Source organism: Marmota flaviventris, chromosome 5, assembly GCF_047511675.1.
Source record: "Marmota flaviventris isolate mMarFla1 chromosome 5, mMarFla1.hap1, whole genome shotgun sequence".
Taxonomy (NCBI): Eukaryota; Metazoa; Chordata; class Mammalia; order Rodentia; family Sciuridae; genus Marmota; species Marmota flaviventris.
In genome coordinates, this window is record NC_092502.1 from 9,643,064 (window position 1) to 9,670,229 (window position 27,166).

At 38.7% G+C, this 27,166-nt stretch overlaps 1 protein-coding gene across 3 annotated transcripts in view; it reads right to left on the minus strand.

Annotated features, from left to right (window-relative positions):
* Window positions 1-2,430: 2,430 nt before the first annotated feature.
* Window positions 2,431-27,166, minus strand: part of Crebrf (CREB3 regulatory factor) — a 51,084-nt gene continuing 26,348 nt past the window's right edge. For 2 of the 3 annotated variants that reach the window (XM_027938580.2, XM_071611983.1), the window contains exons 5-9: window positions 17,917-18,111; window positions 16,191-16,380; window positions 14,758-14,831; window positions 13,690-13,812; window positions 2,431-8,069 (exon numbers count right to left, since the gene is read on the minus strand). In XM_027938580.2, the coding sequence (XP_027794381.1) occupies window positions 7,954-8,069; window positions 13,690-13,812; window positions 14,758-14,831; window positions 16,191-16,380; window positions 17,917-18,111 (698 nt within the window). In that variant the 3' untranslated portion in view covers window positions 2,431-7,953. The remainder of the gene's footprint in view (window positions 8,070-13,689; window positions 13,813-14,757; window positions 14,832-16,190; window positions 16,381-17,916; window positions 18,112-27,166) is intronic. The other variant, XM_071611984.1, reaches the window with a different exon arrangement.

The following is a 27,166-nucleotide window of genomic DNA, read 5'->3' on the forward strand; positions in this document are numbered from 1 at the left end:
GGGCTGCCCAGTGGTTCCAACACCACTGACTGCAGCCGTCCTCTCTCTGTGGTCCTGCCACACTCACCAACTGAATGCTAGCATGTGGTGGAGTCGATTTCCAGACTTTTCATCTGCTTTACTGGCCTGGCCACTCATGGGCTTCTTAATATCTGACTAGGATAACACACCCCATTGATCCCTGTCCTCCAACATCTTCCAGCTTGTATTTCCCTCGGGTGAACGTCGTGTCTTTTAACCCTCTGTGACTGGTGTTTTACTAGGAGCAGGACGTTTTTAATGTAATTTAGAGCTGATAGCTCTGATTGCTCCTGTTCGAGAACTTGGAATATCTTCCCGTTAGTTCAAGTTTTCTTCTGTATCCTCAGTAGTGTTTTTCTTTATCTAGTCTTTATATATTTTTTGTTTATTCCTGATAATATCTTAAGACTAAAATTTTCTATTTCATGAAAATAGAAGGAAGACCAGTAGAGCAGAGAAAGAGGGCTGAGAGGGAGGGAACGGGAGGCGAGGTGCTGGGGACGGAACGGACACACTGTGTCGCTGTGTGTCACATACAAACATAACAGCACACCCCACAGTCACAGGTGATCATAATGCCTTAATAAAAATTTTTTAACTGAAAATGAAAGGTAGGGGCTGGGGCTGTAGCTCAGTGGTAGAGCACTTGCCTAGCATGTGTGAGGCACGCGGTTCGATTCTCAGCACCACATATAAATAAACGAACAAAATAAAGGCCCACTGATAACTAAAAGTACATATAAAAAATTTAAAAAAAAAAAAAAAAGGCAGCTTCCTCTTGAGGAGGTTGGAGAAACCCAGAGCCAGCACTGGTGCCCCTGTCCGCGGCCCCTCCCACCACGCTCCTGGTGAGACATCTCTGTGCCATCCATCAGTGGCCTCGGCTGCACCTCCACACAGCAGCTAGAGAAAACAGCCCCCCTTCCTCCACTCCCAACACACTTCCTTCTCACCAAGGGACCCACTCCTGTGCCCTTGAGTTGGAGGTCATTACTGAGGGGCAGGTGCACAATCTTGTGACCTGCAAACCCCGTCACCGATTGTTCCCAACTCTCTTTGCTCTGCCTCTTACCTTTATGCACTGATCCCGAGACTGGCTTTTGGTTACTACATCTGCTAGGTTTGGGCTTTAATTCCTTTTGATTTTCAGAGTCTAAGCCCATTACTTACTTCCTACACAGACATCTTTCCAAATATTGCCTGTGACTTGGCCTGGTCCAACAGAGAGCAGTGTGAATCGTCCCTGAGTGACTAGGACTGGGCTGTCACGCAGCTCGGCTGAGTCGTGCCTGCTCTTCTGTAAATGGACATGACCCCCACCCAGCCTCACTGGTCTTGAGAGCAGCAGCAGAGCTCCCTAGCAGGGGTTGGAGGATTTCCACCCCGCCCCTCAGGACATGGAGGACCTTCCTGTTTTCTACTTTCTAGCTGGGATGCAAGTGTACTTCCTGTTCTTTCAAATCATTCACTGCACTGTAGCTAACAAACTCACCTCCTTCCAAATTCACCTTCAGTGGGGAGGAACTACCAAAGAACTTACCTAACTGGATGTGACCCACAGTAAATTGTTTTCTAAGGCCTGTTCTGATCTGCTCACCCAATTCATGTTCCAGGACCACCAGGAGGCTCCTGTGCACGGTGGTCTTGAGAGAAAAGTCCTGGGGAAGAACCAGTTCACGGGAGGCCCTGTCTACTTTGCTTCCTGATGACCCCAGTGTCACTCAATTAAAGTAAAAGGGTCTAGCCTGTCAATCACAGCAGGATGTCAAGTCTTAACATGTTCATTGGTGTGAAGCCTAGTGCCCTTGCCAGTCGCTGGTAAAACTCTGAGGTCCTTGCATGTGGCCTGCGCCTGGGCTGACTGAGCTCTGGGAGGCCCCTTCAGTCGCTCTACAGCCTGGTATCTTGCACAACTCCTGGCAAAGTTAAACGCTACCTAGGGTCTGTCAGCTGCAGGAGCACATGCTGCCATGGAGGCGACACTCTGGCTAGTGGCTTTAGGCTTTCTGTACATGCCTGGCCTAGCCTAAAGATCAGAATAATTAAACACTCCAACACCAATGTTTAAACCAGGAGAGACCCTGGATATTTTGGAGAAATCATTTGCCCCCCAAATCAAAAGTAATTAAGTATAAACTATGACCTAAAACTATAAGAACACAAATGTTTATATCAATAAATCTATGTCATATCTGAGTATCACTGAAATATTGAAAACTCCGTTTAAAGTGTAAAAAAAAAAATCACTTCGCTCCTTGTACACTACCAAGAGAGGTAGCAGGTGGTTCCCTGCTCTCTGCACTTGGGAACTGCTTTGGGATAGGCTGTGGAGGAGTGGATGGTCCTCTTGGGAGGCAATGGAAAGGCAGGAGAGAAGCGAAGGACAAAAATATGAGGCAAACAATCCAAAACCTTTTCATCTTTTTTTTTTTATTTTAAATTACAAAGGGTGTTGCATACACTGATGAATCTGTATCTGACTGGAAGTGCCAGGGGTGGGAAGGGACAGAAAGCAAGGGCAGCCTTGGCACAGCCTTCTCGTCTGAAATGAAAAACTGCACAACTATTAACCAACATTGAATAGAATAGTTTTTAAACAGCTCATGCGTCAGTAAGACAAAATTCTTTCCAGACAAGAGACAAGACTGAATCCAATAAAAGGTGTCATAGCTCCAGGTGGTGGTGGGGGGGGCAGGAAAAATAAACAAAAACTACAGAATATTCATGATAGCGTTACAAACTGGATCCTAAGCAACTATGCAAAAGAGGTTGCCACAGTGTAGAAACGAATGCTTTGACTTCTCGCCTTTCCACTCTTCTCTTGTGACTTCTGTGCTGGTAGCCCTAGTGTTACTGTTGACCACAAATGCTAAGCTACAAGACAAATCCTGGGGAGAGAAGGTCAAAAAGCAGGCAGCGGATTACAGTGTCGTAACAGTGGGTGGAGAGGCAGATACAGTACACACATACACACGTTTCTGTTATTTGGTTCTGAAAAAAAAAAAAAACAAAGGGTGAAGGGCAAGACTCAGTACCCGGTCTCGCTCCTCTCACCCAGGACAGCTCACAAAACCACTGTTTCCATCACTAGGAAAGAGGCAGCCTGGTCCACCCAAACTTGGCACACTGAATACCCACTCCGGGCTCATGAGTAACCAAGTCTTCAAAATACTATCTGGAGGTCATCGTGAGGCTCTGTTCCCTCGCGACCACTCCAAATCTCTCTTTTCTAAACAAAAATGGCAATTTGGCATAGTTCAGTCCCTAGGTGTGTTTCCTACAATTTCCGTCAGCGTACAGGTCAGCACGGGGACCATGCTTCAACACACAGTCTCCCCTGCCGTGGAAGTGCTCCTCTCAGTAGTACATTTTCACCATCTTTCCCCGACACACTGATTCCTTAAAACAAAACAACCACTCCTATGGTTGACATTCATTGTTATATCCCAATGTGTTTGAAATATTAAAAAACATGGAGTCATCTTCTCATAATGCCCTTATTAAGATTACAAAGATTACAAAAGAATCCACAAGTATTACGGCACTGTGTGAGACTTATTTGTCATGATCCAAGGGAAGAACAAGACTGCAGTTCTGTGCAAAGTTGTGGAAATGGCCTCAGTTCCATGGGAAATGTTTTCCACAACAGACTTCACCAGAAGAATAATTGAAACCTTTTACTTTAACACTGAAAGCATAATTCAATGCATTCTCAAAATTCAAGTTTCAAGATTTGGAGAGATGCTGACATTCTGTTACACAATTAACTAGAAAATACTTGAACAGAATTTTAGGAAGACTATATAAAATATAGACAGGGAACGTAAGTTTTTGTTAATTCCTGCTGAAGGCAACTTGAATTCATTTCTTACAAAGTTAACTAAATCTTAGCAGCTAAAATATTTTAAATGTATGGAATAAAGAAAAGCACATCCATTCTTGACATTTTGGTGAATAAACTAACAGCTTTATTAATGAAGGCAAACATCATATAACTGTATGAATATTATATATAAAAAAAAGAAATCCAAACTAACAGCATTGTATTTCAAAAGTACTGTTCTTCTGTTTCTTTTAAAGAGACTTGTCATCTGTTGTATAAAACAAACAAAATGGGAACTCTTCTCCTAAAAAGTTCTGGAAAAATGAAAGCAGATGAACTGAATACACCTTTCTCTAAATGCAGACTATTGCTGAGACGCAAATAAAGTCAAGCATCAGAAAGAAGATGTATGAGAAATCCATGAAAGTCAGAGGAAGGGGATGTAGTGAAGTTACTGCTACCCTTTCCCTCTCTTATTCAAAGACCATTTAAAACTGGTCTTTCATACAAATATAAAATAACTATAAAGAGAGGGAATATGAAACCATACCCATCTGAAAATCCTTCATGATGCTTTTGTAACAGCTCAGATTCTCTTACCAAAAAGGTCAAAAGTCTAGGAAGTGGAAGGGAATGGAGACATGGAGTTGTAAATGTACAAGTAAGGCACAATATAAAGCCACATCATAATCTGTCATGGAGGGCAGAGGAAAGGACAAGAATCCTACATGGTGCAGCAGAACAAGCAATCGTACTGACTGAGGAGGTGTGGCACCCAACTCAACACGCAGACAGTATCTTAACAAGAGCAACTGGACAGCATGCTTTCATGGAGACAAATTCAGTAAAGAATCCAGTGTATCTGAAACTAGGAAGAAAGTTGTTTTTGTTTTTTTCTGAAAATCATAATAGTACTAGAGTCAACGTTTATCATTGCTTTTGGAACAATGGGTTTATTTGAGGTGAATTCACAATGCCTTCACTTAAAGTAAGATTCTGGACTTCATTATGAGCAATCTGTATACCATGTATGAGCACAGAAAACCTTTAGAGAGATGTTCTCTAATGATCTTCACCCAAAAATACACGCCACAATTTTCAAAAACAGAACATGTACAACTGTTGGGGTTTTTACATTACCTTATAAGATTGGTTTGTGTGATACACTAAACATACATATTTTAATGACAATAGAGGAAGCAGATTATTACTGGCATTAAAGTACAACCATTTCTAGACGGTTTAAATGCCACAGAGTCCCCTGGTTAAAATGTAAAGCTGCACAGCTTGCCTATGTCATCTTTATGATAAAGTTAAAACAGCAAGAGGATTTAACTTTCACTCTACATTTTACTGCCAGGTTTTTATTTAGATCAAGTATCGCTGCAGCATTCTGACCAGCCCAGATTTAGCAGCAAATGGCAGGAATCATATAAAATGCAATTTTTTTTAACAAAGTGCTTTTCTAAGATATACATACAAATATAAATAGGTACAAAATAAAGTGTCAACATTAAAAAGCTCAACTATTTAAAAGCTTTTAACTATTTAACTTAAGTAGTACATATAAAACACTGAAATGCAAGGATATGGAATCTACTAAACAGATTCAAAGTCTTTTTTTTTTTATTCTTTTTTTTTTGAAATGCAAGACCAAAAAATCAAATTCTGGTTTGCAGACAGGAAAAAAGTATCAAAAACCAGAATTCCTAAGAGAGCAGCTAGAAAGGGGCAATTTTATAAACCTTGCCAGATAAATCGCTATCATGAAGCAATTTTCACTGACTGCAAAACTGCCATATTTTGGAACAAAATATGTCTGGTCAATTTACCAGACACACTGTCAAGACTTCATATACCTCCAAGTTGCAAACCTGTGCTTTGCCTTCTCCCACCTAAAAGGAAAAACCCCACATGATGAACTCACATTCTATGAGACTTGAGTTCATCATCTGCTTCGTGTGAACGCACTAGCCAGGTGCATTTTCACCAAACGCAGGAAAATCTTGTGCACCACAGTCCAGCTAAAGTGTCAGACAGTCCTTCCCAGCTTCATGTTTCATGGTGTCAAAGAAGCGAGCAAGCAACAGAGCAGGCTGTCACTGTATGTTGCAGAATGGAACCCTCGTGTGCCAGAGCTTACAAATGGGGAAGGTGAGGGAGTGGAAGAAAAGGAAATGTACCAGAGAGACAAAGTAAAATGAAGGAATATAGTCTATTACAGGTAATGAAGAAAACGATTCTTTTTCAGTAGGTAGGTCTGAAATTTTCAGGCTTTTTTAATTTTTGGTTTTTTATTTTTATTTATTTTTGGTTTTTGTTTTCTTTGCTAAATGTTTGTTTTTTCTTTTAAATATAGTGTTTAAGCCACCAGTTTTCAGAGTTCCAAATGCAAAATTTGAGAATAGAACAGTCTGAGAGACAGAAGGGAAAGATCTGTGGGGAAGGGTATAATGCTGCCTTGATAGAAGAGATTTTTCAAGAGGTAAAGCTTGAACAGTTAAAACACTGACTAGTGAAGCCGTTTTATGTGAGCAAAAAAGAGCACCTAAAAACTAAATGTGTTAATGTTTCTCAATTCTAGAAACGATAGAAGAATAAGTCACATGTAAGTCTGAAGAAGCTAGTCTGAAAATACCTGTACAAAAATATAAAAATCTATAAATTTTTTTGTTTGTTTTAAGCTTGTGTTGATCTTTGAAAATATTACATGCACAATAATACATCAATTGGAAAAGTGGCAACTAAGGAATTAGATATTTTTAGCTTTTGTCTTTCTTTACACATATATACATAATACAATAAAAATAATCTGTATTTTGGTTGTTTGGTGGAAGTATACTACAATAAGCTAAATAAACTTTAATTTTCAAAGTCAAAAACTATTTTATCAATAGCTTACTAAAATGAAATATATTAAAATTTCCTACAATAAGTGCAGAAATAAAAGACTTACAGATACCTAGATGGCCACCAACTTATCTACTATGGAAGCGAACTAGAGGAACAGCAAAATAACATTTGTATGTATGGATGCTCCTTCTGTAGATAATTGGACCCAAACAGAAATAAAATTCACAGTTCAATAAGATCCCTAACCCTGACCTTTTAATTTTTTCTTTTTTTTTCTCCTTTTTTTCATACATTCATACAGTATCATGTAAGCTGTGCAAAACTTTACTTAGACTGGCAGTTTGCCATATCAGTTGCATTTGTCTTTGGTACAAAAAATAAAACAATCGCAATAATGTGCAAGTATTTGTCTTCTTCCGGTCAAGTACCGAAATATGAGTTTTTCTAGAGCCATCTTTTTTTTGTTATTTTTTTGTTTTGTTTTTTATACAATACACAGACTCTGTGGCATATATCTACATTTCAACATAGTCCTATATACATTCAAAAAATCTGAAAAAGAGTTGGAACAAAAAAACATTTAAACCCCATAATTTTTCCATCTATATATCTTATTTTTCCTCATTAGGGTTTTCATCATACAAAATATTACCAGTTTTATAGTTTCCCCAAAATACAAGGCACAAAGAATATGCTTTTTTTCTTACTTGCACAGACACGTATATATTTACGTATATATATATATATATATCTATATATATTATATATATCATGTTGGGCTCTGAAAATGAACATCTAACATGGCACACTGGTGTGAGTGCTGGGTGTGCCATGTACAAGTGAGATTTATGGTTGTGGAAAATTAGAACAAAAAGCAGAATTCTAAAAACAATCTAACGGACTGCTTAAAAAATGCTTCCTCAATATTTTATGTGGTGCAGAGCACAGCCTGGCACCACGCTGGGCATCAGATGAACACGCTCCTGCCTCCACAATGTTCTGCTCTGACGGGTGTTTGCGTTCTGCACGTGTGTTTCAATTCTAATGCCAGTAGCCGATTAACCATGGTTTACGCTCTGAAAATGCAATAATCAAGTATTTTGGATCATGCTTCACTTATGCTACAAGTTCTTAAAACAATGTAACCTAATTATAAATGTTTACATAATGCTAACTGACATGCAAAACAGAATGAAATTTACAATGGATAATGTGACAAAAACAGACATTTCTGACCAGTGGTCCAACGAGGCTGATTACACTTTTGATGTTGGTATCCTTAGTCCTACAAGGCCTCCGGTGGGGTTGCCCTCTGCAGTCTTCTCTAACACTTGGTTAACAAATTCTGAGGTTTGCCCAGCGACTGGGAGACCTGAAGAAAATACAAAGTACATTTAGACCCAGAAATGGAGAGAACATCAAGGAAAGGAAAGGGAAGTCAGGTGTGGTCTTCAGCTTGACACTGGTCCCAAGTAGGTGCTCTGCTGCTTCTACTCCGAGAAAACCACTCCACCCATCAAATTTGGGTCTATAATTTTAAGACTAGAAGAGTCAAAACCAAGAATTTCCAGGAACAGTGATTAATCAACATCTTAAAGTGGGGTAGATGACAAGCTATAACAGTACAAAGCCAGGCTCAAAGCCTGTCAGGGGACAATACCTCTTACGCCCACTGCCCTTGCTTTCCCTTTTCCCCAAGCCTCCACCCACACCCATCCCAACTGCTCTATCCTCACCTGCTCCTCAGGTAGGTCTCACCCGCACAACTGAAGCTATAGAACCAAAAGATATTCTTTTGTTCTTTTTTACAGAAAAGTAATTAAGAAAAAGTGGAAGAGATGAGGGAAAAAAGATAGGAGCAGCATAAAGAGGTGACTTTATCTTCTGGATCTTCTATGGCAAAGCTATGATATACTTAAAGTCAATAAGAGTATTAAGAGTCAATAGGAGAAGACAGTAAATTTACACCTGTAATCCCAGCGGGCTTGGGAGGCTGAGGCAGGAGGATGGAGAGTTCAAAGCCAGTCTCAGCAAAAGTGAGGTGCTAAGCAACACAGTGAGACCCTGTCTCTAAATAAAATACAAAATAGGGCTGGGGATGGGGCTCAGTGGTAGAGTGCCCTGAGTTCAATCCCTGGTCCCCCCGCCAAAAAAAAAGAGTAAATAAGAGACTAAGAAAAACAAAAGGGTAGGAGGAAAATATATTTAGTCATAGCTCATAGAAAGAAATCAAAAGATAAGGTAAAAACTATCAAGAATACCTACTAACCCTGTGATCATACTTAACTTGACCAGTAACAGGACTGATACCATGTGCTTCTAAATGAATAGAGATGAATGGATTATAGAGAGAAAATATGATGAATCCTTCCAAAAGGAAATTGCATCTTTCCATAAGGAAGCAAATAAACTCAAATGCTAGCAATGTTTTTTAAAAAACAACTACTTGAACTTTTCATTTAAAAAGATGAGAAGACTGAAGTAGGTTAAAGACTACAAAAGACATTATTTTTATTTTGGGGGTACTTAGGATCAAACCCTAGGATGCTTTACCACTGAGCTATGCCCCCAGTCCTTTTTGAGACAAGGTTTTGCCTAGTTGCTCAGGCTGGCCTCATATTTGCAATTCTCCTCCCTTAGCCTCCTGAGTTGCTGGGATCACAGGCATGTACTACTTTGCCTGGCTCAAAGGACATTACTGATACAAATGGGGAAATGCAAATATCAGCTCTTTATTAATGTTACATCAATGCTCAAGTACTTGAATATAATATTGATACTGTGGGTGAGTAGAAGAATGCTCTTATCTTCAAAAGATACATGCAGAAATAGGAATAAATAATCATGATGCTTACAAGTTACCTTCAAATACCTTCTCCCCAAAATACATGTAGACAGGAGCAGAAAACAAATATTAACAACTGATGGACTGAGTTGAATGAAATAAAGATCTACACAACAGTACAGTGAACGATTGAAATCTTAAATGGGAAGGAGAAAAAATTAAGTATACATTTTATATTCTAGTGAAAATGCAACCCACAAGACACAAAATAAAGTTCATAAATTATCACTGCACACAAACAAAAGTGAAACCATAATAATGGACTATAGAGTGAACAATTTAAAAAGGCAAAAAAGGTCACATAAACAAATCCTAACAGATCTTTTGATGACAGAACTATGCAGAAGTATACTTTAAAATGATAAAAATTATAATCCATATGAAGATCTATCAGTAATGAAGCCTGTTCAAGCAACTCAGCATTCAAAAATCAAAAACACAGAAAACGTGAGATAAAACTGAAACCACCTGTGAGAGCCCCTGCAGAATGGACTCCCCACGAGAACAAAGGGGGGTACTCCCCATGAGAACAAAGGGGGAGGTATAGGACTCATTGATAAAGCAGAGAATATGCCTTCTTTTTCAAAGACCCACAGAACATTTAAAACTTGATCATATAGATAAGCTCCATAAATGAAAAATGAAAGTAATAAAACTAAAACAGTAGGGCTGGGCTGTGGCTCTGTGGCAGAGCGCTTGCCTAGCATGTATGAGGCGCTGGATTCATCCTCAGCACCACATAAAAAAAATTTTAAAAATAAAACAAAGGCATTCTGTCCATCTACAACTACAAAAAAATAAAAACAATCTAAAGAAGTAATAATTCTGACCTTCTGGGAAATTTTAAATCTCCAAAAATTCTTGGTAAAAAAGTAAATCAAACCTAAAATTTCCAAATACTCAGAAAACAATGCAAATCAAATTTAGATGGAGAGGCTGGAGTTGTAGCTCAGTGGTAGAGCGCTTGTCTAGCACGTGTGTGGCACTGGGCTTGATTCTCAGCACCACATATAAATAAATAAAATAAAGGTCTATCAACAAATTAAAAAAATTAGTAAAAAAATTTTAGGATGAAGAGCTAAAGCAAGTGTCAAAAGAAATTTTCAGAGGTTTTGTTTATATTAATGAACATATAGAATTTTTAAAAAATGACTTAAGAATCTAATAACTCAAAAAATTATAAGAATTGGTAAATTCAAGAGTTGGTTCTTTGCAGGGAAAAGTAGAATAACTTAACTAATTCATAAAGAAATATAGAAGGACACAACAGACACAAAATAAGGAATAAAAATGAAGCACTAACCATGAATATGGAGGAAATAAAAAAGATGAGATCTACTTGGCTCAATTTTAATAAACTTGAGGGCCTGGAGGAAGTGAATAATTTTGTAGGAATATATAATTAGTAATCAAAACTTGACTCCAAAAGAGGCTATAATTTTTTATGTATCATAAAAGATAGAGAAAAGTTTTCAAAGAGTTAATCACAAAAACCCTGTAGCCAGATAGTTTCAAAGAATATTCTTCCAAATCTTTAAGAAAAAATGAAAAATTGCAATGTATTTAAGTTACTGCAGAGAAAAATTCTGAGAAGGTAGCTGTATGGCAGCAGAGATTTTTAATCTCCATCTCCCCATAAACGAACAGAACAACCAATCTGGCCATGATGGTGTGTGCCTGTGTTCCCAGCTGGCAGGAGGATTACTTGAGTCCAAGTGAACAGAGCCAGCCTGGGCCACACAGTAAGACCCTGTTTCTTAACAAATCCACAAAAACACTGACAAATTTCAAGGTATCCCCATATATCCCAACATTTAAGAGGATGGGAAAAAACTACCAAAAGCTGTAAGACCTGCATGGTGACATCATTATCTGTTTTATATGGGCTGACCCAAAAGAAGTCATGTACTTAAGAGCAAAAGAAGTCTAATAGCCAATCTGTAATTCACTGTACAGCACAGGGGGCCAGCTTGAGAACTGCAGGTAGAGCTGTGAGATTCTGGCCAGCTCAACAGTGAACCCAAGGTGAATGCCTGGAACCTAAGGTAAGATGGAAGGGCCCACACTCCAGGTTCTAGGACTCTTCCAGTACCGATAAGAAACCTCTGAAGCTGGAACCAAAATTAAGCAAGATAGGAGAAAAGATATAAAAGAGATGGTCCAAATAAAGTGGGGATGGCAGGTACAGAATAAGAAATGTCATAGGGGCTGAGGATGTGGCTCAAGCGGTAGCACGCTCGCCTGGCATGCGTGCGGCCCGGGTTCGACCCTCAGCACCACATGCAAACAAAGATGTTGTGTCCGCCGAAAAACTAAAAAATAAATAAAATTCTCTCTCTCTCTAAAAAAAAAAGAAATGTCAGAAAGCAAGCTGGCCTGGTTTTAAACATTTGACCAAAAAAAAAAAAGTCTGTGTGGGGGCAGTCTTTAAAGCTAGAAAAAGTATTCTGACCCATGCCTTCTTTTTAAAAGTTCAGGAAAGCTAGCCCTGTGAGGTGGCACACGCCTATAATCCCAGCAACTCAGGAGGCTGAGGCAGGAGGATCACAAGTTCAAAGCCAGCCTCAGCAAAGTTGAAACACTAAGCAACTCAGTGAGACCCTGTCTCTAATAAGGCTGGGGATGTGGCTCAGTGGTCGAGTGCCCCCGAGTTCAATCCCCAGCATAAAAAAAACAAAACAAAACAAAAAAAAGTTCAGGAAAGCTAATTGTGCATATAAATGAGCAACAGAAAAATATCAAGTTTAGAATCCCATAAAAGTATTCTATGAAAAAAATATATAAGTATAAAAATATTTCTGCAAACAGAGAACAGATGCCTCTAGATAAGACCTTGAATTGGATGAAAATCATATATAACATACTAGTATTTCAAAATGAATTAAAAGACAGTAAAGAAAATACCACAAGACATGAAAGAAAATGAACCAGAAATAGAAAAACTCAGAAATAAGATAACAGAATACAAAAAATAATTAGAATAAAAGGAAAAATTAATTCCTGGAATTAAAACCAAATTAAAAGGAACACAATGGGTTGGGAAATGGCTCAGTAGCAAATTGCATGTTGAGCATGTTAGAGTCCCGGGGTTCTATCCTCAGCAGGACACAAGAGGAACAAAAAATAATGCTTTAACAAAGAAACAGGGGGGTTGGAGATATATCTCAGTTTTGCCTCGCATGCACAAGACCCTGGGTTCAATCCCCAGCACCACAAAAAAAAGAAAAGAAAAATAAGAAAAAGAAAAAGAAACAGAATCCCAGAGGGAGGGAACAAAGCACAGCCTGTAATCCCAACTGCTCAGAAGGATGAGGCAGGAGGATTGTAGCACAGGGCCAGCCTGGGCAGCTTAGTGAGACTTAACCTCAAAATAAAAAAAATCAAAAGGACCAAGGATGTAGCTCAGTAGAAGAGTGTCACTAGGCTCAATCCCCAGTGCTGGGGCAGGGGGAGGGGTGGAGAAAGAAAGAGAAAAGAGGAGATGTATATAAGCCTTTTGTTGCATGAATTTGATTTTTAGATTTTCATGGACTGAATGTGAAGCCCTTGGGATGCTACAATCCATAGGGTGATTTGCTCCTGTACATTCTTTCTGTCGACACTGGCTTGCTCTTTCCTCCCTACCAGCTACCCATCAGCGTGGCTCTGGGTGCCTGCCTCTCTGCTCTTCCCCACACTGTGCATCTGTTCAGGGTGGAAGCCAGAGAACCAAGGTGGCTAGAAGCCCATGACATGCAAGCGATGAAGGATGCCCCACTACAGTGCCGGCTGCAGGCCTGCAGCTCAGGGTCTTCTCCCCACAGAGGTTCAAGTTGTTACAAGTTCTTTCTTAGGCACTAACACAGTTCAGTGTTTAAACCTAAATTACAAATTGTGGCAGACAGTAGTCATTTATGAATACTAAATATCAAAAGACAAAATCACTCTTTTTGTAACTATGGGATGTGGTGTAGCTCAGTGTTTGAGCACTTGCCTTGCATGCAAGAGGCTCATGTTCAAACCACAGCATAGGAAAATAAGAGAGAGAGAGAAAGAGTAACCATTATGAGAACACTTGAGTTTTTCCTTAAAGAACTTTTAATATCTCCTTCAATCATATTATCTACATGTTATTACTGGCTGTGAATTTATCTAATATTATTCTTACCAAGAGTATCTTTAATGAGGATTTCAAGCTTCTGCCCCATGTTGGGTCCTCTCTCCTCTCTTGGATTCTGTACCCGGTTTACAATCTCTTGCTTGATGGAGTTGATGACAAACAATAAATTATCTGTAAGACAGAACAAAATACTTTATGTCACTAACATGGAAGAAATTGCTTTTAATGATGTAATAACAGATACAGGGGCATAGCTTAGTGGTAGAACACTTGCCCCTAACCCTGGGTTTGATCCCTAGCACTGCAAAAAAAAAAAAAAAAGAAGAAGAGGAGGAGGAGGAGGAGGAGGAGGAGGAGGAGGAGGAGGAGGAGTCATAGTCGTAGTCTGGGGAGTAACAAAAATACAGATTCCCAGCCAGGCAGAGTGGGGCCACCTGTGATTCCAGCTGCTCAGGAGGCTGAGGCAGGAGGATCACCAATTCAAAGTTCAGCCTCAGCAACTTAGCAAGGCCCTAAGACCCTGCTCAAAAATGGAAAAAAAAAAAAATAAGGTTGGAGATATGGCTCAGTGGTAAAGCATCTCTGGGTTCAATTCCGGGTACAAAAATATACAGAGAGATAGATAGATAGATAGAGATGTATAGATATAGATTCCTTGGTTCTATTTCAATGGAGAAGCTCTGGGGAGAAGCCTAGAAATCTGTATTTTAACAAGTACACAGACATTCTAATGAGCAATCAAATTGGAAACATGGATCTAAACTATCCACACAGAGGTTAAAATACCATTAATCAATTCAAGAAAAGTGTTAACACCAGACAACAAAACTGGCTAATCCAGCATCATTATATTATAGAAGAAAGGACTGTGGTCCAAGTGGACCAGCTACTAGCCCAGACATGAGATCTGGCTCAGAGCCACAGATGCAGACGTTCCCGCCAGGAGAAGAACAAGAATGAATGAAGCATGCATGTGGCTTACTAAATGGATGAACACAAAGGCAGCTAGCCAAACACTGGGCAGCATATGGGGAAAGACAACAACAAAACTAAAGGGAAACGGTGGTCAGCAAAGTTCACAGAGGGTTAATCAAATTCTTCAATACTCAGGTTTACCATATTCAGTGTTGAGGCCCCATAATTTCACTTTATTAGCTTCATACTGGGCTTTTTTCTTTAACCGACAAGCTCTGCAAAAGGAAGGAGCTATTAGTTCACTTTTTAAGAGAATATTTGGAATATACTTTTTTGCTGTTGTCAGACATTTTCTAATAGCAACCAAAGATCACTGCCTACTAGTGTGTATCAAGGAACTGAATTATAAAACACACTTATTATAATCATCTAACTGAATTTTTAAAATTTAGCACTCATTCAGAAATAAAGCTGTAACCAATACACAACTATTAAGTGTGGGTAAAACAAAACCTGACAATACCAAGTACTATACAGGGTGTGAAGCAAGTAGTGCCCCATCTGCTCTGGTGGGAATGTAAAACAAAACATAGAAGTTCCTCTGAGAAACAGTTTGGTAGTTTCCTACAAAGTTGAACATATACACCTGGTCATCTATCCAAAAGAAATGAAAACCTATGTTCACTCAAACTACCAGTAAGTCAATGTTTATGGTGGTTTTATTCATACTTGCCCAAAACTAGAAGCAACCCAAAGACCCTTCAAATGGTAAACAGAGGAAACTGTAGTATGTCCCTGCAAAGGACTATTACTCAGTAATAAAAAAGAACAATTACTCCATGAGACCATATGGATGAACCTCAAATGCATCATGTTATATGAAGGAAGCCAAACTCTAAGCTACATAATCTTCCATCTATAAGGCATTCAAGGAAAGCAAAATTGTAAGGACAGAAAACAGAGCAGAGCTGGTGAGAGCCTAAGATGAGAGAATTTTATAATTTTTAAGGCGATGAAAATGTTTGATATCTTGATTGTGGTGGTAATGTTATGACTGGATATGTTTGTCAAAACTTGTACTATAATACATTAAAATGGGTGAATTTTACTTTTACATTATACCTCAATAAATCTGATTTACTAAAAAAAAAGCAAACAGAAAATACAGTTATAAAAATCTCCCATTGTTGCCAGGTACTGTGACCCACACCTGTCATCCCAGCAGCTCAGAGACTGAGATAGGAGAATCTCGAGTTCGAAGCCAGTCTCAGCACCGGTGAGGTGCTAAGCAACTCAGTGAGACTCTGCTCTAAATAAAATACAAAGTAGGATTGTGGATGTGGCTCAATGGTCGAGTATCCCTTAGTTCAATCTCCAGTACAAAAATTTAAAAAAAAAAATTATTATATTATAATGCACTTGAAATCCATTCACCTCTTCCACCTTAGAACCTTTTCCAGAAAGCATAAATGCCATTTTTTACTTTAACAGGAAAAAACACAATATTCTCATTGTAGTATTTACAAAAGAAAAATATCTCTGAATGGAGTTGAAGGTCACCTCTCCTACTAAAGCCTGGGGTCTAATCTCACTCCTAGACTTGATTCACATGAGTGAACATTATCAGCATGTACCTGGAAGCCAGCTTATTCTTCTCCTTTCTTGACCTTGGCCGGGCTGTTAAGGGCAGCTCACTGACTGGAGTCAGGTCACTAATCACCTTGTTCAGTTTCCTCAGCTCATTGCCTATCTGGAGTAGTTTTTTAGGATTTGGAGTCAAGTCTTCCACATCAGTTCTCCGTGACTTCTTTACTGCATATTTCCCTATATACAGTTTAAAAGAAATTTAAGTTAGATTATTTTAGTGAACACTTTCCGCACCTACTACACCATCACCTTTTCATGTTGGAAGTCCTGGCATGTTTAACAACCTAAGCAAGAGAGGTGAGCCTTCTCTCCTTCCCCTGGCTATACGGGTGGGCTGCAGGTATGGCTCAGTGCCAGAGCACTGAACTGGCATGAATAAGGCCCTGGGTTCCATCTCCAGAAACTCACACACACACACACACACACGCATACAGAAATGGGAGCAATATGGCAATTTCAAGCTTTTCCAAGTCCTTCTCTACCCCTAAGTTTTAGCCTCAGGATAACAGGTTCTTAACTCTTTGAAAGATAGTACTAAATATCTCAAATCTCAGGAATGAAGTTCAAGTTCAACTACAGACAAGAATCAAGGATAGGATATAACATATGGTCAGAAGAGAGTTTGTACATTTTACCCAAACCCAGGCATTTTGAGGCTAGTACTGAAATTTTTGTCAGACATATACATTTGTGTGTCAGACTAAAAATCCAACAGGAAATAAAGAATATGTTTGAAAGCTCTTCTTCAGCTGCTTTGATACATAACATTACAGGAGAATCCAGGGGTCTTGCCTTATCACTCCAGGCAAAAAGGATGGCTCTGTCCTCTAAACTCCTAAAATATTAACAACAACTTTTCTAGAGCTCATCTCAAGCACCTAGTAGACTTACCTTTTCATTTCTGGTAGCAAATCAATCTGAATATAAAAATTACACAATTATTCACTGAGAGAAGAGTCTCCAGGTGCTGATGGTAGGGCAAATGAGGCACAAATACTCTTAAGATAAAATCCCTATCCTCAAAAATGCTTGTGACTTAAATCTGCAGCCTGAATGAACACTAAAGTCTTTGTTGAACACCAAGCTTCCTAGTACTTCCCCTCTCTGCCTTTCTTTGGGTAAAAACTTTGAATTACTGTAAAAATACTTTTGCAGAAGAAACTCTTATTTAATTACAGCTTTCTTAGTTCACAATTCAAAATCTGACCTTAGATTGTAAATGTCTTCGATTTCTACCATTTAACTCTTCCTTCCACCCTTTTCCACAACCACCCTTTCTCTTCTTTCCTTCTCTTTTCCCCACCACCTTGGTATTCCAGTTTCCCAGATTACATTCAAGTCTGGAGACCAGAAAAGTACAGAATAGAGAGATGCTAAAGCCATTTGTTTCTCACCAATGCTTCTGGTTATAGTGACTGTGACAGGCCAGGGCCCACAAGCCTCCTAGATGGTGGTAAGTAGAATAAGAAGGGACTAGAAACAACTGTTCACACCATCATGCCATCTCTCTAGGTAATGTTCCTCTTACTCTTCTTTCAGTGCTGGGAATCCATTGAACCTGAAGCCTCCCAGGCACCCTCAGCCTGGGGACAGCTCTAGACACTACTCTCTAGTGGGCTCAGGAGTGCTAGACTCTAAAGCACACTGGCATCATGGTTCAGTATCCTCATTTTTAGCAACACTAAAAGTTTTACTGCAATCCCCCCCTCTTACCATGATGTAAGCCATTTTTCTGATACATATTACTTGGCAAGGTATCTCGGCTCCATTCGGACGGCCTCAGAATCCTCTCTTGCTGTGATGGTGTCAACTGTTCACTATACTCCCAGAAGTACCTCCTTTTGCCTCTCTTCCGAGAGGATATTGAAGTCATTTCCTTCAAGTCTTCTACAGAATCATTTTCATAGCCTTAAAAAAAAAAAAGGCCCCACCAATTTGTTAAGCACCTTAAATTTCAATAAACTAATCAGTACAAATAAAAAGACCCTTCTATTTGTAAGCTGAGATACATCCTTTCATCTGAAAACATAACTGGCATATCAAAGATTATAAATCAGGTCTATAAAGTAACTCAAAAGGTAAATCTATAATTCATAAAATATCAGAGATTAAGACACATAGCTAACTATACTGTTTATCTTTGTTAGGTTTCTCTTTGGTTTTTCTAAGTTGATGTATGACACTTCTTTTAGTACCTTCACATGGGATTGAAAGAACAAACACAGCTACAGGAATGTCAAAAGCTCCAATCGATAATGTACTTAGACACTATAGTGTGTGTGTGTTTTAAATTTTTTTAGTTGTAAACGGACAAAATGCCTTTACTTGTTTAATTTTATATAGTGCTGAGGATGGAACCCAGTGTCTTACATATGCTAGGCAAGCACTCTACCACTGAGCTACTACCTCAACTAATAACTTAGTTATTACCATAACTAAGCTAATAACTAGTAACTAAGCTATAGTGTGATTTTTTAAATGTCCTCCTTTTAGCTTTTATATATCTAATACATCTCCAACCAAAAGCTGTGTATTCTTCTGATTTTTGAGGCAGCAATGGTTTTCTACCCACCCACCCAGCCCCACTTTGGAAACGTACAAAAGACAATTCTCACCCAGACTATCAAATAAAAACTTATATGCCTATTCTAGCTAATATTTCAGTAGAAGCAATATATATTTCCTTCACTTTTTTTTTTTTTTTTTTTTTAGATGGAGATCTAGCCATTGCCCACACTGGTCTTCTCCTGGGCTCAAGTGCTGCTGCTGCTGCTTGGGCCTCATAAGGAGCTGGGACTACTAGTGTGCACCACCATCACCCAGATACTTCACTTTTAAAGGAGCTATTTTGTTTACTAATAAGAAGCTTCAGAAAATACTTAATTGTAAGCTACTACATCTGTTGATTAGACCCAATACAGGATGCCCTACATACCTAAAGTTCCCCAGAGAAGGAGGTGTACTCTCCAGTGCTCAGTACGTGGGACAGAGGGCGGACCACGCACAGCATGTACACCATCCAAACCTGAAGCAGCAGGGAAACCAGCAGCACTAGCCAAGCAAAACAACCATTTCCTGCTAAAAACCAAGACTCCTCTGGACCATCACTAAGAAATTGATGGCATCTGTTTGTTTTGGGAGAAAAGTCTGAATTTCAGAATTTTACCAAGTTTTCTTCAAAGTAGGAATCAATCAGGAGTATAGTTCCATTTATATGACATCCTGGAAAAGGCAAAGCCAGAGTCACAGTGGTTGCCAGGAGGGGTATGGAGGAAGAGGATGGCCGTAAAGGAGCATAAGGGAATCTGGGGGCTGACCAAACCATCCTGTGTTATGACTGGGGAGGTGGCTACATGATGACGTGCGTTTGTCAAGACCTACACCCAGGACTGCAGAAAACCAAAACTCACAGGAGCACACTCTGCAAGAAGAGTGAATCTGACTGAAAATTATACTCCATAACCATGGCTTTAAAAAAGGGATGAATTTGGAAAGCAGAGTGATTTTCTGAGCAATGGTCAAGGCAAGATCTTTGTGGCAATTCTGGCATGAATGATACAATTATGTGCCACTTAATAACAGTAAGAAATATCTGAGAAATACGTCATTAGGTGGTTTGTTGGTGTTTGAACACCACAGAGTATACTTCACAAACCTGTGAAGTATATACTGGTGCACATGTGGTACTTTAAAGAAATATAGCAATCAGTTTGACAGTGAACCTTAGGTTCTTCTTTTAAAATGATGCACTAGTTGAGTGACATAACCATTTTCAGAAGTCTGAATTTTCCCCTCAGTACTAGGGATCAAAGACCCAGAGCTTCATGCATGCAAGGTAGGCCCTCCACCTGAACTATGCCCCTAGCCCCCAAAAGTCTGATTTTTAAAAAATTGTCAGACACATAAAGCTTTGAACTATTTACTTGTGCTTATGTTTCATTTCAAATTAAAGGATTTATTGTTGTTCCAGATATCAACCCAGCTTAGGAAAAGGCACAAGGGGCACACTGTATTACCATAACTAAGCTAATAACTAAGCTAGGAATGCCTCAACAGAGGTATTAAAAAAAAAAAAAAAAAAGAGTTCTACCTACCTACTGATGGCCACAACTTCTGGTCCACAAGTCTAACACAGCCCAAGGCATAGAGATATTTTTCATATAGCTCCCAGGCAATCCATCCCCTGGATTTTTTTTTGGGGGGGGGCACTGGGGATTGAACCCAGGGACTCTCTACCTCTGAGCTACATTCCCAGAGCTTTTTAATTTATTTATTTTTGTTGAATATTAATACAATATCTTTATTTTTTTATTTATTTTTATATGGTGCTGAAGATCAAACCCAGTGCCTCATGCTTGCTAGGTAAGCGCTCTACCACTGAGCTACAACCCCAGCCCTTTAATTTAATGTTGAACTGGCAATCCTCTGGCCTCACCCCGCTGAGTCACTTGTTCCTGGATACTCTATATGTTCCCTTAGCTAGCATCTTTTTTTGCCTCTCCTCAGATGGCAAAATATTGTCTCCCTCACTTAATGTACTCATATGTTTCATCTGAAGCTTCTAAAAACCTGGTAAGGAAGAGGTTGTTGACCCCATTTGTACAACACACACACACTCATGGAGGGGTAACAAGATCCAGCAGAGGTAAGTCCGAGTCAGGTCACATGACTGATGGAGTCTACCTCCAAGTGGACTTCCTGCTTTCTCTGTGCCTAACTCATTACATGGTCTGAATGGATTTTATTCACATTCTATGTTGAGTTCAGAGTCAGGAAGATTTTCATTTCTTCTTGCCTTACCCAAATTAGTTATTAATTATTAGTATTATTTAGTCACACACATCCAGCCTTTTCCCCAAAAGTAGTTAAGGGTCATTGGTTTTCTCCAACTCAGTACATTAATATATTCTAATAGCAAATACCAAAAATTCACCATCCTTCTCTCTCTCCTATTCTCTCTATCCCTATTTCCCTGCCCCCCACACACTAAATTTGTTGCCTCAAACCATCCATTTTTTAATATAAAAACTATGGAGAAAAATTACCTTTCCCCATATCAACTCTAAGTTTCATGAAGACAAGGATTATGTTTGTTTTGTTTATCTCTGTATAGCCAATACCTAATACACACAGTACCTGACCCAAAGTAGATACTTGAAAAAAAATTTTTTCCAGTACTAGGGATTGAACCTCCCCCATGCTAGCACAGAGCCACATCCTCAGTCCCTTTGTAAACTTAATTTTAAGACAGGTCTTGTTAAACTGCCCAGGCTGGCCTAAAACTTGTGATCCTCTTGTCTCAACCTCTCCAGAACCAGGGGATTATAGGTGTGGCCACCACACCCAGCTCAAAAAAACCTTTATTTAATAAATAATTTTTGAATGCAACATTTCTCATGAAGCCCTTTTCTATTTCCATTTGCTATATCACTGTAAAGATATCATTCCTTCTTGATATGATTATCAAAAGGAAGTCAAGAAGACCATTTAAATTCTAATCAAACATCTGTGGTTAGCAGACTACTGCCATTAAGCTGGTAAAGTCAACTGTGAAAATGATTAGTGGGGATTACAAAACAAACTCTCACTCTAGGGGCCCCACTTTTAGTCTTAGAACCATGTAATTTCATGACTCCTAACAGTTGTAGCCTGTCCACAGAATAGGCTCTATTAAAACTTGGCAGTCAGTCCAGAATAGGCACTGAAACTCCATTTTGCACCTTTCCTGGAACTGTACAGGCTCATGAACTGATGCAACCATTTGCCAAGAAGCAGCATCCAGAGAGCGAGTCACCACAAAAGGGCCTTTGTAAACCATCTGCTGCACACTCAACCCTCAGCCCACCCTAAAACTAGCACTGGGAAGGAAGTTTATCCTTACTTTTTTGGATTCAAAGAATTTCTTTCTCTCACCAATAATTCACTTTCATATCCCTGAAGTTGCTTGTTTAGCTCTTTATTTCAAGAAAAGGGGAGATTTTCATTAGCAAATGTGAATAAAACCCAAATAATATCACAAAAATGTGTTAATTTTATGATTAAAGCATGTTGTTCATTAACATTTGAGAGAGTTGACCAAGTAATACTACCCAAAAGGGTTTTACTTCAAGTCAACTGGAAATGATGATTTAAACACCTTCCACACATTCAGTAGCATTATTAAATAGGTCCAAGAAAAGAACTGACCCTGCTAAGTGCCAGATAATGCACAGTCACTGCCTGGTTGCTTAAGAACAACAAGCTCATAATCAAGGGTTCTGCTATGAGGAACAAGGAAGGGAATATGGCATGACAGGACACCAACTACAAAAATATATTCCCTCTTTCTATGCTAGTCAAAAAGGCTGACAAAATGGAAATAGGGATCAATTTACAATATGACAATTTACAATTGTCACTTTATGTGTCTACACGTAAAGAGGTCAATGTGACCTCGACCTCTTTACATGGACTTCAACTCTCAACCCATTTATCAAGATGGAACCAAGTGAAAAGACTGACAGTGAATTTAAAGTGGAGATAAAAGTCAATCAAGGGCTCAGTGGCAGAGCGCTTGCCTAGCACATGTGAGGCAATGAGTTCAATCCTTAGCATCACATAAAAATAAAATAAATGAAATGAAAGTATTGTGTCCATTTACAACTAAAAACATTTTTTTAAAAAAAGTCAATTAAAGGAGAGCCAGGCATGATGGCACACATCTGTAATCCCAGCGATTTGGGAGGCTGAGGGGAGGATCACAAGTGCAAGAGCAGCCTGGGAAAATCAGTGAGATCCTATTTCAAAAATAAAATAAACACAGTAAAAATGAAAAACCAAAGAAAGGACATAGGCACGGTGGCACATGCCTGTCATCCTAGCCACTCAGGAGATTGAGGCAGAAGGACTGCAAGTTAGAGGCCAGCCAGGGCAACTTAGCAAGATCTTGTCTCAAAATAAAAAGTAAAAAGGGCTGGGGATGTGGTTGAGTGGTAGAGCACTTGCCTAGCATAAGTGAAGCCCTAAGTTCTATCCCTAGTATCAGGGGTGTAAAAAGGTTGAAGGCTACAGACCCAGAGCAGCCCCACATCCCTGGCTCCAGGTGCTGGGATGGCTTCTATAGACACCCAGGGCCCATGCCCATCCCTGTTCCAGGTCAGCTAGGTTTCAGGGCTGATCCCCACGGACCCAGCCATCATGCCCATCTGCCCACTGACCCAAGTAGCAGGCTAGCTACCATGAGACTCCAGCAGCAAGCCACATATGGACCTGTCCAGCTAGCCTCTGTTTCTGGATAGGCTGACCAGTGGAGCGCTTTCATGGCAAAGCCAGTCTGTAAAGCTTGAAGAGGTATTTACATCTTCAACTGCATGGACACCAACACAAGGCCACAAGATTATAAATAATCAGAAAAATAGAATACCACCAAAGGAAACAAAAAGAAGACATCAGTAACTACCCAAAATAAATGGGGAATATAAGAACTGCCCAGTAAGGAACTCAAAATAATTATCTTAAATAAATTCAGAAAACTGTAGAAGAACATGGACAGACATCTAAATGAGTCAGGAAAATAACAAATGGGAAAAATGAAAAATTCAGCAAAGAGAAACTATGAAAAAACAGCAGAAATTCTGGAACTAAAGAATTAAATTGAAAAAAAAAATTCCACACTAAGCTTCAACAGCAGACTTGATCATTCAATGAATTCAAAGATAGGTGATTTGAAATTACCCAGTTGGAGGAACAAGAAGAAATTAAGAATGAAAAACAGTATAAGAAAGCATAACAGGACTTACATGATACCATCAAGGGAAACAATATGTCTATTACAGAAATACCAGAGGAAACAGAAAAAACGGGGAGGGCAGCAGGCTCATTTAAAGGAATAACCACTGACTTAGCCAGACACAGTGGTGCATACCTGTAATCCCAGCAATTGGGGAGACTGAGGCAGGGGGGTCTCAAGTTTGACGCCAACTTAGGCCTTAAGCAACTTAGCAAGACCCTGACTCAAAATAAAAAATAAAAAGGGCTGGGGATGTGGCTCAGTGATTAAGTGCCCTAAGTTCAACCCCCAGTACCAAAAAGAAAAAAAAAAGACAGACAGATTACAAAAGGAAATGAACATCTAGATCAGTAAAGCTCAAAAACCTTAGTAGATTAAAAATAAAAGATTCCCATCAAGATACACTGCAATCAAAGAAACACGTACAAAAGATAAATAAAAAGATATATTTCAATTAAATTCTAAAAATTTAAAGTGAAGAATTTTGAGACAGGAAAAGTAACTGTGTTACATACAAGGGAACCATTATAAACTACCAATGGTTTTCTCAGCAGAAATCTTGCAGGCCAGAAGACAGGAGGATAGTATATTCAAAGTGCTAAAAGAAAAAAACCCTGTCAACCAAGAATACTAGGAAAAGTTGTCCTTCAGGAATAAAGACTAGACTTCCCCAGACAAAAACTGAGGGAATTCATCACTACTAAATGGGGCTTATGAAAAACATGAACATGAGTTCTTTGCATTGGAATGATGCTAGCTAACAACAAAAACATATGAAAATATAAAACTCACTGTGTAAAAGTAGGAATATAGCCAAATTTGGAATGCTCTGATACTAAAATAGTGGTATGTAAATCACACTTTTATCTGTAGCCCAAAAGTCAAAAGGCAAAGTTATTAAAAACAACTATATGTCAATGAATTCAAAAATATAAAGGATGTAAACTGTGACATCAAAAACAAAGTATCAAAGTTAAAATGGAGTTATTATATACAGTTGAAGTTAAATTATTATCAGTTTAAAACAAACTAAAGACTAAGACAAACTAAGCTTCATAATACCCACAAAGAAAAAAACCTGTAGTAGATTAGATGATAAAGGAATCAAAGTACATTAGGGAAAAAAAATCAACAAATCACAAAGGAAGAGAGAAGAATGTAACAAAAGAACAAAAAAGTCAGAAGATTGATTAGCAAAATGGCAATAGTAAATCTTTATCTTACCTATCAATATCAATCAAAAGATCTAGAGTAGCTAAATGAATAAAAACAAGCATAAACTATATGCTGCTGTAATAGACTAACTTTTAATTTTTGTTGTTGTTGTTGTTGTTGGTTGTTGGATGTTTGGTTGATTGGCTGGTAGTACTTGGATTGTTCTTAGGGGCATGTGTACCACTGAGTCACATACCCAGCCTTAATTTTTTTTTTTTTTAAATTTTGAGACAGGGTCTCTCTAAATTATCTCAAACTTGTAATCTTCCTGCCCCAGACTCCCCAGACACTGGGATTACAGGTGTGTGCCACCACACCCCACAATTTTAAGAACACATGCAAGGACTGGAGATGTAGCTCTACTCAGTGGTAGAGCATTTGCCTAGCATGTACAGGGCTCTGGGTTCAATCCCCAATAAATACCACAAAAAATAAATAAATGAAGGCAAACTAAAAGACATGGAAAAAGATAGTTCACACAAACTGTAACCAAAAAGACCTGGGGTGGGGGAATAATACTTGGGACAAAACAGGCTTTCAGTTAAAAACTAAAGGGTAAAACAATTATTAATATATAGTACCCGTGCCAGAGCACCTAAAATAAAGCAAACATTAACATAACTGAAAGGAGAAACAGATGTAATAAAACAGTAGAGGACTTAAACACCCACTTGCAAAAATGGACAGATGGTCCAGACAGAATATCAATCAGGAAACCACTAAAAAACAAATGGGCCAGGCGCGATGGCACACACCTGTAATCCAGTGGCTCGGGAGACTGAGGCAGGAGGATCCTGAGTTCACAGCCAGCCTCAGCAATGGCAAGGCACTAAGCAACTCAGTGAGACCGTATCTCTAAACAAAATACAAAACAGGGCTGGGATATGGCTCAGTGGTCAAGTGTTCCCTAGTTTAATCCCCAGGACCAAAAAAAAAAAAAACAACAAATGGTCCTAAAAAACACACATAGAAAATCCAACCTACAGCAGCAGAACACACATTTTTGTCAAGCATAAAAAGAATATTGTCCAGAATAGATTATAAATTAGCTACAAAACTAGTCTTAATAAATTTAAAAGGCTGAAATTCACACCAATTATTTAAAAAATTTATTTCTGACCACAACGGCGTGAAACTAGAAAGCAATAAAGAGAAGAAAACTGGAAAAAATCAAATATGTACAAATTAAACTCCTGAACAACCAATGAGTCAAAAAACAAAAGAAACAAAAAACCTTGAGAGAAATTAAAATGGAAACAACATATCCATTTTACTTATGAGATGTAGCAAAAAGAGTTTTAAGAAGGAATTTTATAATAATAAATGTCTACATTAAGAAAAAAAAAAGATTTCAAGTGAACAAGTAAACTTTACACCTCAAGAACTAGAAAAAAGAAACCAACCGAAAGTTAGCTGAAGGAGGGAAATAACAATGATCACGTCAGTAAGTGAAATAAAGATTAGAAAACAATAGAAAATATCAATGAAGGTTTTTTAAAAATAGAAATAAAATTAATAAGGCATTAGCTAGACTAAGGAAAAGAAAACTCTAAGGTTGTAAATGAAAGGAAAAACAAAATAACACAGAAATACAAAGGATCAAAAGAAACCCTGTGAGTAATTTTATACACCAACAAATTGGATAACCTAGAATAAATAAATTCTTGAACAGACATCCTACCAAGACTGAGTCACAAAGAAACAGAAGCCCTGCCAGGAGCAAGGCTGCATCCCTGCAGTCCCAGCTACTTGAGAGGCTGCAACAGGAGGAGTCAGAGTTCAAGGCCAGCTTGGACAAAACAGTAAGACTGCCTCTCAGAAAGAAGGAAGGAAAGAAGAAACAAAAACTCTGAACAGACCAGTAACAAGTAAGGAGAATGAATCAGTAGTCAAAAATTCTCAAAAAATAAAAGCCCAGGGCATGATGGCTTCGGTGGTGAATTCTACTAAATATTTCAGGACAAATTAACACAGATCCTC